Below are 18,435 nucleotides of genomic sequence, written 5' to 3'. Positions count from 1 at the left end.
TAAATATGACTATATTCAAGTGTTCGTGTATCCAACGTTGACGACGCCAAAGTCATTGATTGAATCTACCTTTGCTCAAACTAATCTTTCAATTTGAATCAAATAAACACCGCATTAAGACAAGAAATCAAAAATACACCGCCCAAAGATGGGAAATTAAAACAAACAAATTCCTGCAAAGATGACGAATATGAAAATCACTTATTTAACTAAAAAAGATGAAAAACAAATCGAATGAGGTGATTTGGAATCAAAATTGACCCTTCAGTGGGATGATTTTGGGTCAAAATTGACCCTAAATCACCCTTATTTGGTAGATTAGAAGGATAAAGGTGGTGATAGTTAGGGTTTGAAAAGGAGACAAGAGAGAGAAAGAGAGATAAATATATTGTTATTTCGCTTACATTTTTTGAAAGAATTTTGCTAACATTTGTAAATAGATGTTTGTCCCTTTCAAATTATAATGAACCCAACATATTATATAAGTTTTTTCAATGACACCAACAATATAATAAATATAATATGAATATTCTTTTTAATGTCATGAACGATATAACATTGTTATAGGAAAAATGAATTCAGGGAATAATTTGAATTATACAAAGATCATCCCACGATCTTCTATTCTCTTTATATATACTTCATCCGTCTCAAAATAAGTGATTCAATTTAACTATAAACATTATACACATAACATATTTTGATTATATTTTTTTATATTTTATAAAGACATTTTCACCATTTTATAAAGACAAATAGTAGTGTATAAAATATTGAATTTGTCTCGATAAATATTTTTTTAAAATATCAGATTTTATAAATATTGCTAATACATATTTAAAGATATTAAATATGCAATATGTGACCTGACATGTGTGCAACATACAAGTCAACCTTATAAGAAATTTATTTGAAGACGTAAGGAGTAGTATTGACTATAGATATACGAAGTTGAAAAGTCTTTTTGGATTGACCAAACCATAATAGTTGAATCTCAATTAATCATGCCACAAATTGTAGTACCTAAGTCGTGTTTGAATAATATCCAATAAAAATAGTGTTAGTTGGAATATAATGTATCAATGAAAGTCAAGAACGATGGCTAAAAGACTTCTGACATTTGAGAAAGACAGTCTTTGTCTTAGATACAATTATGTTCCATTTTATACGAATGCAAAGTGAAAACCAGTTTTCACCATCAATCATGTGCAAAGAAAAATCATTCTTATTCTTAATCCAAATTATGGTAGGAGTGCTACTACTGCATCATCATCAAACATGTGATGCAATTACAAATACTAGTAACCAAACATTCTGTCCACCTTCTTCATGCGGCAAAATCACAAACATAACACATCCATTTCGACTTAAGGATGATCCAACATCATGTGGTGATCCAAGGTATGAGTTATCCTGCGAAAACAACATCACAATGTTAACTCTGTTGTCGGGTAAATACTATGTGAAATCAATCAACTACAATAACTACACAATTCGGTTAGTTGATCCCGGAATTGAAGAGGGTGATTGCTCCACCATTCCTCACTATTACTTATACAATTATAATTTCAGCAGCTCTTATATCTACGATTCTGTTGATCCATATCAAACTTACCAGAGAAGAATAGTTGATACTACTATATATGAAAATGCAGAAGCTCTTACTTTGGAAATTCTTAAATATCCTACAACATTACAAATGTTCCAGCACGTAATTTACATGAATTGTAGCAGTCCTGTGAGGGATGATCCGGTGTATGCGGATGCAGCTGCTTGCATGAACAAGTCGAATTCTCAAGGTGGCCATGTTTATGCTATTGCCGGGGATTTGAAGGTTAGAGACTATAAAGATGATGACTGTCACGTGGAGGTTGTTACGCCGATATCCTTTTTCCGTTATAATTATAGCTCTAAGGAGTGGAATACTCCCGATGGAAAGTTTTCGTACATGGACAAAAGTTACCCAAGTTATTATAAAAATAAATGGAAGGTTCCGAATCAAATGTTTGATTACAGTGAAATTCATAGGATGTTGGTGAGTGGTTTTGAAGTTTCTTGGATGACTGGTGCTTGTGAAGATCATTGCGGAGTCCGAGATTGCTATTTGAGAGAAACCACTTGGAGCCTTGAATGCAATGATCCGTCAAGCCCATGTATAACAACATTGGGATTTCACGTCGGTTGTCCACCTTACCTATTTGGTAAGTTCAACTTTACATTTTCGTCTACTTAATTGCGCTCTTGTTTCTTGTTTTAAAATCGAAATTTTCGGTCCTCAAGTATCCACAACTTTGGTCCCAAACCATCTTTTTTACCGCAACGTGGTTGATTTTTGGCCAAAAAATTTATATATAAGAAATGTTAACAACATTCTCTTTTCAACACTCACTTAATAGCTGGATTAAATCAATGTATATTTCACCACTTTATGTGAGTTGCATGTCCAAAATGTAGGACTCATATTTATTTAATCCAATATAAAAAGTGAGTGTTGGAGAGAGTGATGAAAAGAAAATGTTGTTAACATAGATGTCTGTGCACACATACCAACTTTGAGAGTTAAGTCGGCTAACTTCTTTATTTAAATTTTAGGAGATTTAGGACCTCCATCGAAGCTGCGAATGTTTGTCGAAGGTAAGGAGAAATGTTTCCTCTATAACTTCTTTAATTCTACACACTTTGTTTCAAATACTAAATGTTTTAACTTTTTAACACATTCCATCCAACTTTTTAATCCGGTGGCTTACAATCAATCACACCATAACTAAAATGGAGTGTCTACTAGACTGTCATCGTGTTAAGGTTTTGATTTCTCTTTGATATTATAATTTTCTATAGTACTCGCCGCCGTTCAAAACCTTTTAGGAATGATGATCCATACTTGTCCACCATTATAATAATAATCAACATAGAGAGAAAAGAATTACAACAATAGTTGACAAGAAATCAACATCAAACCAGCCTAGGAAAGAAAACTTCCTAGTTATATAGAAAACCCAAAGATTCAAGTCATGTACAATTCTTTATCCTTCACTTTGAACCACCACCAAACATAAATTTTAAGTTGATCAATAATGAAATCAACATTAATCTCTGTTGAAAAAATAAAATTTTGCGACCTATCCCATTAATCCAAATGGTAGTGAACCAAATTAGTTGAAAAAATAAAATTTTGCGACCTATCCCAATAATCCCATAAAATTGTTGAACATCAGTAATGAAAATGGCTTCTAATCATGTTTTAATCAAAGAGAAATTATATTTGTACAACTATTTTGTGACAACTTTTTGACAACTATTTCTCTCATACTTAAATAATGTTCTTATTCTCTCTCTCTCTCTCTCTCTCTCTCTCTCTCTCTCTCTCTCTCTCTCTCTCTCTCTCTCTATATATATATATATATATATATATATATTGTTTTTGACCAATAAGAAAAGAGAAAAAGAAAGTTGTCATAGAAATTGTCACAAATGGTTGTTCAAATATCACTACTCTTGATGAAAATGGTTTGTTAACATAGTGATAAGTCAGAGCTTAGCAGAATGGAGAAAGTTTTGCATGGATTTGAATGTGGTAGTTTATGATTCATCTTAATTGATTGTATACTTTCTATGATTAAAATATACTCCATGTATCCCTTATCTTATGTTTCCATGTCTGGAAAATAACGTGAAATACATTGTATCAATCAACTTTGGATGCTGAGCAAAATAACATATTGATTCGATGGCATATGATCGGACAATTTGAATATGAATATAAACTTAACCCTATGTCTGGCAATTAGTATTTATACATGATTTGAACCAACTCCCTTAAGTAACAAGTCGTTGTATCACACTTGCTAAATCAAAATATCGTTTTTGGATTGCACATCGACAAAAGCATTAAAAACATATTTAAACCAAATATGATATAGAATGCATAGATCATATACAACCAGTTAGATTAAGAATAATACAATAAAATCATAGCTACTTACATCTAATACTTATCATGATGAAGAATAATATGGAAATTTCTAAAAAACTAAAGAAAAATATGGAAGTCTCTAAAATACTATGGAATAATAAGGAAGCTATTAGACACTCTACTAAATAAAATAAAGCACTAGGAAAATCTTAATGTTTCTAGATCCTTCTAGTCATATGAACTAGAGTATCCATGTTTCTAGGCCTTTCTTTGTAATCAATGTTTCTAGATAATTCTAGTTTGTAATGTAGAACCTTCCTAGAGTAGTATAAATAAGGCTCACCACTAAGTGTTTTGCAAGAATCAAGCATTGAATCATTCAAGTAATATAACTTTTCTTTGAAAATATTAGAGTGTTTCTCTATTTTCTCTACCTTTTCTTTTGTCCCTGAGCCATATCACAAAGAGAGTTTATTTACTCATGATGAGTGGAGTAACTAACAAAGAATAGATGATATGTGTTGGTGAGACATCCAAAAGCTTGGATAAGTTTCTTTCTTTTTATTTTTATTAGGTTTCGCTTGTTTCCCTTTTGTCTCAAGTGTTGGTTGGATTATTTTCAAAATTGGTGTAGTAATTTTGTCTTTAGTAATTGATTGCTTTGTTGTTGTTTTTTTTAATTATGTCTTCTTTTGTGTTAAGTTTGATTTTGAGTTTGAGTATCCATTGTATTATGTTTTTATAAATTTATTTTTCCATTCAAAAAGCTTCAACACCTAAATAAGTAATGAATTCTAGTTACTTACCCTTTGTGTGTCAATTTGTATTCTTCTAAGACATCTCTTTCATTTGTTAATTGACTTCATTAAAATTTCTCGCAGGTATTATGTACGGAATTGCCAGAGGTAAATTCTTATGTTCACAGATTTTTTTTGGATAAGTCATTTGAATATTATATCATTTTATTGTTTAATAATGTTAACATATTGCAATCATATTATATATATAATATATTTCAGGACTAACACATGCAATAGGTGTGAAAATATACGATGGAGCTCAGGGTGTTTCTGAATCTAAGATTGGTATTGACATAGGAAAAATAATTGGAAGGTATATCTTGTCATCATATATTTTGATTAGATTTATGTTGGGTCTCATAGCTCTCTTTGGAAAACTCATACATACATATCGTTCAAGGCATACATCAATGTATGAAAACATCGAAGATTTTCTTCAAGGAAATTCCCTCATGCCAATTAGGTATTCATACAAAGAGATAAAACAGATGACTAGAAGCTTTAAGGAAAAGTTGGGTGAAGGAGGATATGGTAAGGTTTATAAGGGAAAGCTTCGTAGTGGGCCTTTGGTAGCCATAAAGATGTTGGGCAAACTTAAGGGTAATGGAAATGGACAAGATTTCATTAGTGAAGTTGCAACTATAGGAAAAATACATCACACCAATGTGGTGCGACTTGTTGGATTTTGTGTTGAGAAATCAAAACGTGCTCTTGTTTATGATTTCATGCCCAATGGCTCTCTTGATAGATATATTTCCTCTAGAGAAGACCATATTTCCTTAACTTATAAGCAAATGTACGAGATATCTCTTGGAGTTGCACGTGGAATTGCTTATTTGCATCAAGGTTGTGACATGCAAATTTTACATTTCGATATCAAGCCTCATAACATACTTCTTGACCAGGACTTCATCGCCAAAGTATCAGACTTTGGTCTTGCAAAACTTTATCCAGTTGACAATAGCATTGTAACTTTGACTGCTGCAAGAGGAACAATTGGTTACATGGCACCAGAATTGTTCTACAAAAATATTGGTAAAGTTTCCTATAAGGCCGATGTGTATAGCTTTGGAATGCTCTTAATGGAAATAGCAAACAGGAGAAGAAATTTGAACTCAAATGCAGATGATTCAAGCCAAATTTTCTTTCCCTATTGGATTTACAATGAATTGATGGAAGAAAGGGAGATAGATATATCTGGAGAAGCTACCGATGAGGAAAAGAAAAATGTGAAGAAGATGTTCATAATTGCTCTGTGGTGTATACAATTGAACCCTATTGATCGTCCTTCAATGGACAGAGTAATAGAAATGCTTGAAGGAGATATTGAAGACATTGAAATTCCTCCAAAGCCTTCTCCATATCCAACTGAAATTATTCAAGATAATGGAGTTAGCTCTACTGAATCTTTATGGGATGATGATGTCACCGGTTCAATTAGTTTTATTGAAGAAACCGTAGAAGATCCTTTACTATAAAATACTTGTGATTTGGTTTTTTATTTTCATTAATTAATCATCTAAATTTTAAATTAATCATAAAAAATTGCATGTGTTATTTCTTAATTTGTTGTCACTTCCAATAGTGAACACAAACCATTTTTTTCCAAGTGATACTAAGCAATAAACAGAAAGGTAGTTGCAGTAGCAATCATATGTACATCATTTGTATCAGGTCCAAATAGGCATGTTTGTTTTATGTAATTACGGCTACACCAAAGTATCCCTTTGTAACAATGTTTCCTTTAAGTTATCCATGCAACCCATGAAGCCAACAATGTTTCCTTTAGCGACAGAATTATCAGTCTCTCAAGGCAATTTTTTCTTGTAGTAATGAATAAAAATGGATGCAAACATAAATTTATTTATACGACCAATCATAGTTAAGAGATATTTTGACGCAGTACGGAAGCGTAGGGTTAGCAAGCGCTAAACCTAGATTGAAAAAAACAAGTTTGCAAGCGATAAACTTGTGAAAATAGGGTTGCAAGCGACAAACCTATCAATATAAGGGTTCCGGAATCCACCAGAAATTGAGAGAAAATCTCGAATATTATTAATGATAAAAAAGTGTGTCTCGGCTGCATAATTCTGCTTATATAGTGAAAGAAATAACAAACTCGTGGGCCAAAATAAAACAAAACAAAATAATAATAGAAAGTTCTAGAAAATCACTAAGATTTGACTAAAATAAAATACTTTAAAATTACTAAGGAAGTCCTCCTACATCATATTTCCGAAATGTTTTAGCTAATTAAAAGTGATGCTTAACTGAAAACACGGGTGAATTCGTGTAGTTTGAGATTTGGTATGTTGAGTAAAGTGACTTTGGTGTTGCTGGCCGGGAAAACAGGTGTTAATGGATATGTGTTTTATGTAAGATAGTGTTCGGTAACTAATTCGTGATAACTTCGTGAGGATATCTCTCGAGAAACATAGCAATCTCTGGACACATATACACCATGGAAGATTGTTTTTAAGGTCCTAAAGCACAATGAAGAAATATATTCCTTTAGTATAATATTTTAGCTTCCAAAAAAAAAAATTGTTGCAGTATCAATTATAGGTACACCATTTGGATCAACTCCAATGAGGTAAATTGTTACAAAAATATTTTCCTATAGCTTGATTTAAAGAAAATATTATTATTTTGAAATTGACAACAAAATCATACATTGGAGACGAAAATCAGGCGTTTGAGTTTTCAGCTATGGTTTAAGTACTATTTTAAATCATTTTCTAATTCAATCACTGAGATCAATTTCATCGCTAGTAGTGTTATAGGCAATTCTCTAAAATAAAGGGTTAATAGAGTTTTACCCCCTGTAATATAAGGTACTTTTGGTTTTGTCCCCTGTAAAAAAAAAAATTAGATTTCGTCCTTGTAAAATAAAGATTCTTCAGGATTGCCCCCTGACCCCTATGACTCAGCAGAATCTCTTACGTGGCGCTGATGTGGCAATTTCTTTTTTATTTTTCATTATTTTTTCATTGGCCACATGTATAATTCATTTAACACATCATATTTAATTAAAAAAACCCAAAAAAATAAAATATAATTAAAAAAATCTGAAAATTAATTTTCGAAAATTTTTAAAAATCGAAAAAAATAATTTTCAAAATAAAAAGTTCAGATTTTTTTTCTCAAAAAATAAAAAAAACTGGAACTTAATTTTCTAAATAAAAAAATAGAAAATATATTTGAAATTAAAAAAGTTCAGATTTCTTTTCAATATAAAAATTATGGAATAAAAAGTCTAAACAACCTTTTTCAAATAATTTTTTTTCCAGATTTTTCTTTTTTAATTTTTTTTCAGAAAAATATATATTATTTTCCAGAATATTAAATTTTTTGAAAAAAAAACTGAGATTATGATTTTGATTTAAATTCTGGAACAATATTTCAAGATAATTATGAAAAATTACAAAATATGAATTAATTAGGAAAAAAATAATTCTTTTAGTTTAGAAAAAAATTGTTAAAAAATCTCAAAATTAATATATTTCAAAAAATTATAAAATAATTATGTAAAAGATTCTAAAATATCCAAATATAAATTAGAATAAAAAAACTTCGAAAAATATAATATTGTCTAATTTTTTTATTTTGAAAATTAATTTCCATAATATTTTTTAAATATTCCTAATTCCGAAAACAATTTGATTTTTTTTTATTTTTGAAAAATATTTCATAAAAATTCAGAAATAAAACTGTAGAAAAAAATCTGAATTCATTTCTAAATTTAAATCTTTTGAAAAAAAACTGAAATTAAGATTTTGATTTTGATTTAAATTCTGGAACAATATTTCAAAATTTTATAAAAAAAATATGAATTTTTTCTAAATTTGAAATTTTCAATAAAAATCTGAAGTTAAGATTTTAAAAATTTAAATAAAGTAGATTTTTTTTTCAGATTATATAATTGGAATTTAAAAACATTTATATCCAGATTTTTAAAAATTAAATATTTTCCAGAATTTGTTTTTTAGAAAAAATTAAAATACTTTTTTATTTGTAAAAGAATCTGAATGTTTTATAATTTTTGAAAAAAAAAACTTTTTTTTCGATTTTTTTAATTTAGAAAAAAAATAATTTCAAATTTTGAATATTAATTTTCAGATTTTTTTTAAAAAATATTTTCGTTTTTTTTATTTTTTTAAATATAAATGATGTGTAAACTATTTTGTACGCATGGCAAGCAAAAAAAAATGAAAAATAAAAAGAAAAAGCCACGTAAGTGCCACCTTAGAGATTTTGCTGAGTCAATGGGCTTAGGGGGTAGTTGTGAAGAATCTTCATTTTACAAGAACGGAATCTAAAAAAAAAAAAATTACAGGGGGCAAAATCAAAAGTGCCTTATATTACAGGGGGTAAAGACCTATTAACCCTAAAATAAAATATTATGCAATCATGAAATTTATTTATACTACCAATCATAGTTTTTTTACAACACTACCAATCATAGTTATTAAGTCGTTTTATATAGACTAAGTAAACATTTTTAAGTCTATAAAAAACGACAATTCAACAAAGAATGTTTTTATAGACTAAAAATGTTTACTTAATGAGTGTTTGAATCTACAACCCATCGGTATTTGATGCATGTCGAGAACAAAGCTTTGTGGTATGCGAATATTATAAAGATCCAACTAAGGTTCATTTAGAAGCCTTGTTAACTCGGGCTAAAGAGAGAATAGTCTCAACAAATTCGACAGAATCTTTTGCAACAAGTTTTTCTTTGAATTTGTTGAGACTACTTAGTAATCACATGATCGAAGAATTAAAGATAAACTTTGTAGGAGAAGTAGGCTTGAGAGGTTTAATTTTAAAACGGCTAAATTATATTAAAAGCAAAACTCCAAACATAAGACAGACTAGGCACGCAAAGAAAGATACATACTGAGGATGGAACAACACCAAAACAGTCTAAAGACAAGGATTTCACAAATTCTAAAGATTGTAAAACTTATTGTCCAGGTGAATATAGCTCAGTTGATAGGAATATTGTATAATATATGTAAGTTCTGAGGTTTGAACTTCGAACTCTTCACTTATTCACCTTTTAAGAGAGAAAATTCGAGTAATTAGATTAATTGGATCAACATCATGATCTCTCATACAAAGACAGACTCATCACAATCTGACCCCATTTTCATACAATTAATAATGGTTGTAATTGGCACAAGTAATTCTCTCTCACATGTGGTCCTTCTATCCATGACACCAACACCTACCTTCATAAATATCCAAACTTGCAAAAATAAAAGTGCCATAATTTATCCTTCTTTAATTTTTAGAATAAGAAAATTCATGGAGATTAACATATCTGATACATAAAATTCAATCAAAAGAACTAATGGGTACAAATATTTTTAATTTTAAAAAATAAAAAATAAACTATATTAATCCAAAGACATTTTACTTCCAAGACATTCAACTCTACACTACTTCAATTTTAACAGTATATTGCTGAATTGGCCATTATATCTTTACAACATTCAAGTTGCCATATTAATTCTATAATCTAGTCTAATTCTTGAATGACATCTAGTTCTACATTCAGACATCCTGGAACAGTATTTACAGTTCTATTAGTTGATACTGAAGCATTGAAAGGATTGGTGGGAACTTTTAATTTGTCTCCCTCTCCTTGAAGCATCTGCACCACAGTTTTCATGGACGGCCGATGCACGGAGTGCCACTGAATGCACCAAAGTCCGACAATTGCTAGTTTTTTTGCAATTCTACAATCTCCCTCTTCATCAATTGGGATATATACGTCTCCACCTTCAAGTAAACCATGGATCCAATCTGGATACAGAACTTGGAAATTTTCTTCGCCACCAGTAGTTGTTTTAGTATTCTTTCTTCCTCCAACCATCTCTAGCAACAACATACCGTAGCTGTATATATCAGACTTATAAGAGACATTCCCAAAGTTTCGAGAAAAAACTTCAGGTGCCATGTAACCTAATGTTCCCCTGGCTGCAGTCATCGATACAGTGCTATGATTTTTAGAGCACAGCTTCGCTAAACCGAAGTCCGATATTTTTGGAATGAAATTGTCATCTAACAAGACATTGTGGGGATTGATATCAAAGTGAAGAATTCTATGATCACAACCTTGGTGAAGATACTCAATCCCATTGGCAATGCCTAGAGCAATTTGTTGCAATAAGTCCCAACCAAGGAAAACATCCTTGTTGTCGGGTGAAGAAATGAAGTTTTGCAACGAACCATTCGGGAAAAAGTCATAAACCAGAGCACGATAAAATCCATCGGCACAAAAGCCAAGCAACCGAACAACATTAACATGATGGATTTTTCCCATAGTTCCCACCTCATTTATGAACTCACTCCCATCTCCCTCTGTATTACTAAGCATCTTCACAGCAACCATAATTTGATTCGATAATTTACCTTTATAGACAGCTCCATGAGCTCCTTCGCCTAGCTTTTCTTTGAACTGATCCGTAATTCTCTTGATATCTGCATAAGAAAATCTAGTTGGCTTTGACGCTTCATAATCCTTCAAAAAGTTTTCAAGTCTCATTTGATCTTCCCCTTTCGTCCTAAAATGGACATAAACTCGAATAAAAACACCAATCAAAACAACCAGCATAGTTGAACCAACAATTGCTCCTGCAAATTCAACACTTAATGAATGGAAAAAACGGAAATAATAACATATGGAATTAATAGAACTGAAGGTATATATAATCTATCCTATTCACCTGTTGTTACTAAAATAATGGATGTGAGGTTCTTCTTTGATTTGTTGTGTATCTGATCATATTCTAAACATTGACTAGGAAAAGCTGTTTCTGACCAACTCAAGCTGAGCGCATTATACCTTATATAATAACTTGCTGTTACTGGCAAAACTTTATTGAACATTCTTGTGCAGCTTAATAAGTCCAATTCGACGACACTTTCAGTAGAATCGGTAGCATAAATCGGACAAGACAGCATGTCTTGAACATCAGGGTTTCTTTGGTCCCAGCTTTTCAGATGGTGTACTCCAACTGAAGAGCAATTAAAGAAAGTAATGTTGTTGTAGGAAAAATCTGATTGAAAAGGATAAAATAATGAAAAATTGTTTGTTAAAAAGAGACTAGGAAGACAGTTTTGTGGGTCAGATAGGACTAAGTGTTTCAATTTGCAATCTATGTCTCTGATAAGGAATTTTTTTGATACAGGTTTTGAGGGAAACTCAAGGTATTGTTGCTTGTTGCTTGAACAAGATAAACGAAAGGGGCATTCAACGGACGAGTTATTATTGTTCTGACCATTTACAAGGTTCATTGATAGCAGCAGAAGCAATGCTAATATTGTGAGTGACATGTTGCAGGAAAATCACAATTCAAACTTGTATAATTTCATATATGGCATATAGCCAGCTCTCTGAAAAGAAAAGTTTATGCATTTAAAGTTGAAAATAATGCTCTTGGTTGAAGAAAATAATATACATCACAACGTCATCTAAAGGAAAAAAATAAGGAGACCGAAGAAAATTCAAAATAGAACCATTCAACCCTTTTATTCTATACTAGCAGAAAAGAAAGAAAAAAAAGACGAACACTCAACTATCTTTCTACTATTTTTATTTCGCTAGCATTTTTTTCACAGATTTTCATTCAAATTGTTAGAGTACAACGATATTGCAAACAAACTAACATCATCCATGTCAATAGTATAAAACGGCAAAATACTTATACCTATAAATTAAATATGACTATATTCAAGTGTCCGGATATCCAATGTTGACGATGCCAAAGTTATTGATTGAATTTGCCCTTGCTCAAACTAATCTTTTAATTTGAATCAAAAAAACATCGCATTAAGACAGGAAATAAAAAATATACTACCCAAAGACGGAAAATTAAAACAAACAAATTCGTGCAAAGACGACGAATGTGAAAATCATTTATTTGAGGATGGAAGGAGTAGTTGAATCTCAATTAATCACGCCAGCAAGACCAAAGCATAATAGTCAACAACGATGGCTAAAAGACTTTTAACATTTGAGAAAGACAATTTTTGACTTAGATACACATGTACCCTTTCAGATTATAATACCGTAGCTCTAAAGTGAAAACCAGTCTTCACTCTTCACCATCAATCATGTGCAGAGAAAAATCATTCTTATTCTTAATCCAAATTATGGTAGTAGTGCTACTACTTCATCATCATCATCATCAAACATGTGATGCAATTACAAATACTAGTAACCAAACATATTGTCCACCTTCTTCATGTGGCAAAATCAACAACATAAAATATCCGTTTCGACTTAAGAATGATCCAACAACCTGTGGTGATCCGAGGTACGAGTTATCCTGCGAAAACAACATAACAACTTTAACTCTATTGTCGAGTAAATACTATGTGAAATCAATCAACTACAATAACTACACAATCAGAATAGTTGATCCCGGAATTGAAGAGGGTGATTGCTCCTCCTTTCCTCGCTATTACTTATACAATTATAATTTCAGCAGCTCTTATATCTTCGATTCTGTTGATCCATATCAAACATACCAGAGCAGAATAGTTGATACTACTAGATATAAATATTCACCAGCTCTTACTTTGGCATCATTACAAATGTTCCAGCACGTAATTTACATGAATTGTAGCAGTCCTGTGAGGGATGATCCGGTGTATGCAGATGCAGCTTCTTGCGTGAACAAGTCGAATTCTCAACGTGGCCATGTTTATGCCATTGCCGGGGATTTGAAGGTTAGAAACTATAAAAATGATGACTGTCACGTGGGGGTTGTTACGCCAATATCTTTTTTCTGTTATAATTACAGCTCTGAGGATTGGCATACTCCCGATGGAAAGTTTTCGTACGAGGACAGTAGTTTCCCATATGAATGGAAGGTTCCGAATCAAATGTTTGATTACAGTGAAATTCATAGGATGTTGGTGAGTGGTTTTGAAGTTTCTTGGATGAGTGGTCCTTGTGAAGATCTTTGTGGAAAACCAGATTGCTATTTGAGAGAAACCACTTGGAGTCTTGAATGCGATGATCCGTCTAGTCTATGTAGAACAACGCTGGGTTTTCATTACGGTTGTATCACTGGTAAGAACAACTTTACATAATGGTGACACAAATTTTGTCATCAAATAGTTGTACAAAAAACAAGTCTTTAAAAAGAAAAATTAAATTTTAATTTTTTGAGAAATAATAAACAGAAAAAGCACTTGTTCATTTTGTTGTGTATATATAAATGTTTGATGGACAAATCAAATGAGTATAAATATTTTGACAGAAAAAGATAAATAGAGTAATGTGATTAATTGATGATGAATAGAAAAAATAGAATATAAGAGATAAAATGAAACTATAACTGATAGTTGGATATATGTATGTCCATTCCATGATGCAAAATTGAGACACCTTTGAGAGTTAAGTCGCTAACTTCTTTATTTCAATTTTAGGAACTCCATCCAAGCTGCGAATGTTTGTCGAAGGTAAGGAGAAAATTTTCCTCTAACTTCTTTAATTATACTAGCTCCGTCCCTAGAATTTTTTTTGTCCCTTTTTATAAGATCCCTTTGCTATTTCCAACTACATTAATTATTTCTTTACATACATGCCCCTATTAATTATACATCTTTTTCTTCAATCAACAATAAATAGCATGTTGAAAACATAAAACATCTCTCTCTTAAAGGATAAAACTGTAAAAACAATACTAATTACAAACATATTTAATACAAATATCCACTATCTTAATTTCCGTTATTTTTTCAAAAGGGCCCTATATAATTAGGGACGGGGGTAGTACATGCTTTTCTTGTAGTGTACACTACTCCCTAGTGTCACTATGTTTTTTTGTTTACCCTCCAGTGACTCGGATAAGAGAGTTTGGGAGTTTTGAGTTTGGTCGGGATGTAAGTAAAGTTTGATATAGAATTGTTTCAACTATAATTTAAATTCCGATTCTCTTAAAAGATTCACTTTTAGGTGAAATTCAACAATAACTTGAGTCGAATCACTTTACCCTCATATCTTTGTTATAACCAAATAAAACTATTATGCGTTCTTTACCAAATTATCGGATAACTTTTGTTCATAGGCAAGCAAAAAAATGTGGCTCACTCTCTGTTGTTGTCAATAGAAAAAATTAATTAAGTACAATTTAATAAGGTATCATTCTTGATAGTTAATACAAAAACTCGGCATAAATGTGAAATCGCAAATGGTGGTGGTGGGGGGGTGGGGGGTGTTGTAACCGGAAAAAAAATGAGAGAGGGAGGGAGAGAGAGAGAGATGTCTCGGCAATCACTAGGGAGGGGTAAGGTTCTAGTCAGGGCCACACATACTATGGAATAGGAGAGAATGGTTTGTGACAAGTTTTAGACATTGGAAAATGATTCGATTGGGAGATCAAGGACATGAAAGGTCAAGGGGGTTTTCACTGCATGGAAGTTCGGGGTTTGGAAGGTTTCGCGGCTATGGGAATAAGTTTGTTGGGTTACATGAACATGGTTAAACACGGGTTCTTGGGAATGCCTCTCGATAACAAGGAGTGTCGAAGATTCGACCAAGTTCACGTTAACAGGAGGTTTTGATGGTAACATTCTATTTCACTAATGTACCAGAGCATTTATAATATGCTGAGTTGAGGAAGGGTTTAAAGGTTTGTGGTATTTTGTCAGACGTATACGTGTCCCGGAGTAGAAATGCTAGTGAACAACTATTTGGTTTTTGTGTTTCACTAATGTGTGAAACATTGACAAACTGAAAAAAGCACTGAACAAATTGTACTTTTGTCAACAACTGATACGGGCCAACGTTGCACGATTCGATAGGTTTGGTGGTGTGGGTACGGCTATGACGAAGATGGAGGAAGCGGAGAGGGAGTAATTGGATGAGGGAGAAAATATTATGAAGGAGAAAACCCCTTTCAGTGGTGTGATCATTTGAAAGTCGTGAAACAATGTTATTTTTTCTGATAAGACATCGTTTGTTGTGCAACTGGTAAACCAAGTAAGATTCAACTCTTGAAAAGGGTTTTTTTAGGTCATCGGAATATTCATGTAACGTAATGAAACCATTCTTATGTTTGTGATGATAGGTTTTTATTGATTTGGCAGTTTTGTCTCATTATATGAATGTGTGGGTTGGATAAATTTCTCTCTTTTTATTTTTATTAGTCTTCGATTGTTTCCTTTTTGTCTCATGTGTTGGTTGTCTATAGTAGTTGGTTGCGTTTCTTTTGGATTATGTCTTCTTTCGTATTGAGTTTAATTATGAGTTGTCACATTTGCATATATGTGGCATTAGCTGACTGTGCCAAGTTGTCCAACTGCATCCACGTGGCAATTCACTTATTTAAAAATTATTTTTAAAAAATAGATAATATATTTTCGAATTTTAAAAAAACAATTATTTTTAATTAATTAAAAAAACAATAAAACTGTAGAAAAGGGGGGAAATTTCTATTGCTTACTCTTTTGTGTCAATTTGTTAATTGACTTCATTAAAATTCTCGCAGGTATTACGTACGGAATTGCCCAAGGTAATTTTTTATATTCACATTTTTTTGGCAATTTCATATTCACAATGTTATTTGAACATTCTATTGTTTACGGTTTATATTATTGCAGGACTACTACATGCAATGGGTGTGATAATAGACGGTGGAGCTGAGGGATTTTCTGACTCTAAACTTGGTCTTGACATAGGAAATATCATTGGAAGGTATATTTTGTCATCATACATTATTGTTAGATGTATGATAGGTCTCATAGTTTTCTTTGCAAAATTGATACATACATATCGAGCACGACATACATCAATGTATGAAAACATTGAAGATTTTCTTCAAGGGAATTCCCTCCTACCAATTAGGTATTCATACAAAGAGATAAAGAAGATGACGAGAGGCTTTAACGAAAAGTTGGGTGAAGGAGGATATGGTAAGGTTTATAAGGGAGAGCTTCGTAGTGGGCCTTTGGTAGCCATAAAAGTGTTGGGTAAACTTAAGGCAAATAGAAATGGGCAAGATTTCATTAATGAAGTTGCAACCATAGGAAAAATACATCACGCCAATGTGGTGCGACTTGTTGGATTTTGTGTTGAGGGATCAAAACGTGCTCTTGTTTATGATTTCATGCCAAATGGCTCTCTTGATAGATATATTTCCTCTAGAGAAGATCACATTTCCTTAACTTATAAGCAAATGTACGAGATATCTCTTGGAGTTGCACGTGGAATTGCTTATTTGCATCAAGGCTGTGACATGCAAATTTTACATTTTGACATCAAGCCTCATAACATACTTCTTGACCATGACTTCATCGCCAAAGTTTCAGACTTCGGTCTTGCAAAACTTTATCCAGTTGACAATAGCATTGTAACTTTGACTGCTGCAAGAGGAACAATTGGTTACATGGCACCAGAGTTGTTCTACAAAAATATTGGTAAAGTCTCCTATAAGGCCGATGTATATAGCTTTGGAATGCTCTTGATGGAAATAGCAAACAGGAGAAGAAATTTGAACTCAAATGCAAATGATTCAGACCAAATTTTCTTTCCCTATTGGATCTACAATGAATTGATTGAAGAAAGGGAGATAGAAATATTGGGAGAAGCTACCAATGAGGAAAAGAAAAATGTGAAGAAGATGTTCATAATTGCTATATGGTGTATACAATTGAACCCTATTGATCGTCCTTCAATGTACAGAGTAATAGAAATGCTTGAAGGAGATATTGAAGACATTAAAATTCCTCCAAAACCTTCTCCATATCCAACTGAAATTATTCAAGGTGATGGAGTAAGCACTAGTGAATCTTTATGGGATGATGATGTCACTGGCTCAATTAGTTATCTCGAGGAGACTATAGAAGATCCTTTACTATAACACTAAGCAATTGATGATAATAATTACCAGTGATTTGGTTTTTTATTTTCATTAAGCATTTAAATTTCACATAAAAATTGCATACATATATGTTATTTCTTATTTTGCTGTTACTTCTATTTGTGAAGTGAAGCTATATATATAAAGTAAGTTAAAGTAGCAATTATAGGTACACCATTTATACCAGCTCCAATGAGAAAATTAGTTTCATATGATTACCACAACATTTAAGTTGTAATAAACCGAAAGTCGATCATTCAAAATTTAAATTACATAATACATAAAGTCAATCAATATATTTAAAGTGATATTTTACGCTTATTAAAGTCGATCATTAACATTTCTATTGCAAAGAAATAAATTTATCAATTGCAACCATTTTTTATTTCAATTTAACAAATTGTAATGAACAAGAATGGTTGAAATTGACAAGAAAAGTAGACTTATTAACATATCAATTATGTATCATATGTATGTATTTCATTGTTTATTTCTCTATATTATCATTTATTGAGTTAATATCAATTCATTTAAACCAAATAAATGATACGTAAAGAGAATGTGTACAATTAAGAATTTTTTCATCAAACATACATGTAGAAAATCAAGTGATTTTGCTCATATAAAAAAATAAAGGGTATAAAAAAAATTAAATGGGGATGTCAAGGCTCCCCCTTGCACGCACCCACCACCACCCCCGCCACTGTTTAAAAGACATAATTAATATCATAAAGAAAGAAAAATAAATAAAGTTCGTTGAATTTTTCATTTGTGCATGAACGTTACAGAGAGAATAATGCAAACTATTAGTGGTTTGACCTTTGTCAAAAATGTTTCTCTC

General features: G+C 31.7%; 3 protein-coding genes across 3 annotated transcripts; 2 read left to right on the top strand and 1 right to left on the bottom strand.

Moving 5' to 3' along the window:
- Nucleotides 1–1,117: 1,117 nt before the first annotated feature.
- Nucleotides 1,118–6,465, top strand: LOC25482268 (L-type lectin-domain containing receptor kinase IX.2). The gene is made up of 4 exons (XM_013610818.3): nt 1,118–2,201; nt 2,593–2,634; nt 4,795–4,818; nt 4,933–6,465. The coding sequence occupies exons 1-4, from the start codon at nt 1,154–1,156 to the stop codon at nt 6,189–6,191; spliced, it is 2,373 nt and encodes a 790-aa protein (XP_013466272.2). The 5' UTR covers nt 1,118–1,153; the 3' UTR covers nt 6,192–6,465.
- Nucleotides 6,466–10,052: 3,587 nt separating this feature from the next.
- On the bottom strand, nt 10,053–12,133 carry LOC25482267 (rust resistance kinase Lr10). The gene is made up of 2 exons (XM_013610817.3): nt 11,448–12,133; nt 10,053–11,355 (listed from the first exon to the last, which is right to left on the bottom strand). The coding sequence occupies exons 1-2, from the start codon at nt 12,055–12,057 to the stop codon at nt 10,238–10,240; spliced, it is 1,728 nt and encodes a 575-aa protein (XP_013466271.1). The 5' UTR covers nt 12,058–12,133; the 3' UTR covers nt 10,053–10,237.
- A 567-nt stretch (nt 12,134–12,700) lies between these two features.
- On the top strand, nt 12,701–17,643 carry LOC120575762 (cysteine-rich receptor-like protein kinase 41). Its single transcript, XM_013610815.3, has 4 exons — nt 12,701–13,801; nt 14,161–14,193; nt 16,224–16,247; nt 16,336–17,643. The coding sequence occupies exons 1-4, from the start codon at nt 12,838–12,840 to the stop codon at nt 17,592–17,594; spliced, it is 2,280 nt and encodes a 759-aa protein (XP_013466269.3). The 5' UTR covers nt 12,701–12,837; the 3' UTR covers nt 17,595–17,643.
- Nucleotides 17,644–18,435: the final 792 nt, after the last annotated feature.

This window comes from Medicago truncatula, chromosome 1 (genome assembly GCF_003473485.1).
Source record: "Medicago truncatula cultivar Jemalong A17 chromosome 1, MtrunA17r5.0-ANR, whole genome shotgun sequence".
NCBI classification, from domain to species: domain Eukaryota; kingdom Viridiplantae; phylum Streptophyta; class Magnoliopsida; order Fabales; family Fabaceae; genus Medicago; species Medicago truncatula.
Note: the sequence above shows the minus strand (reverse complement) of the source record. Positions and strands in the feature narration are given on the sequence as shown.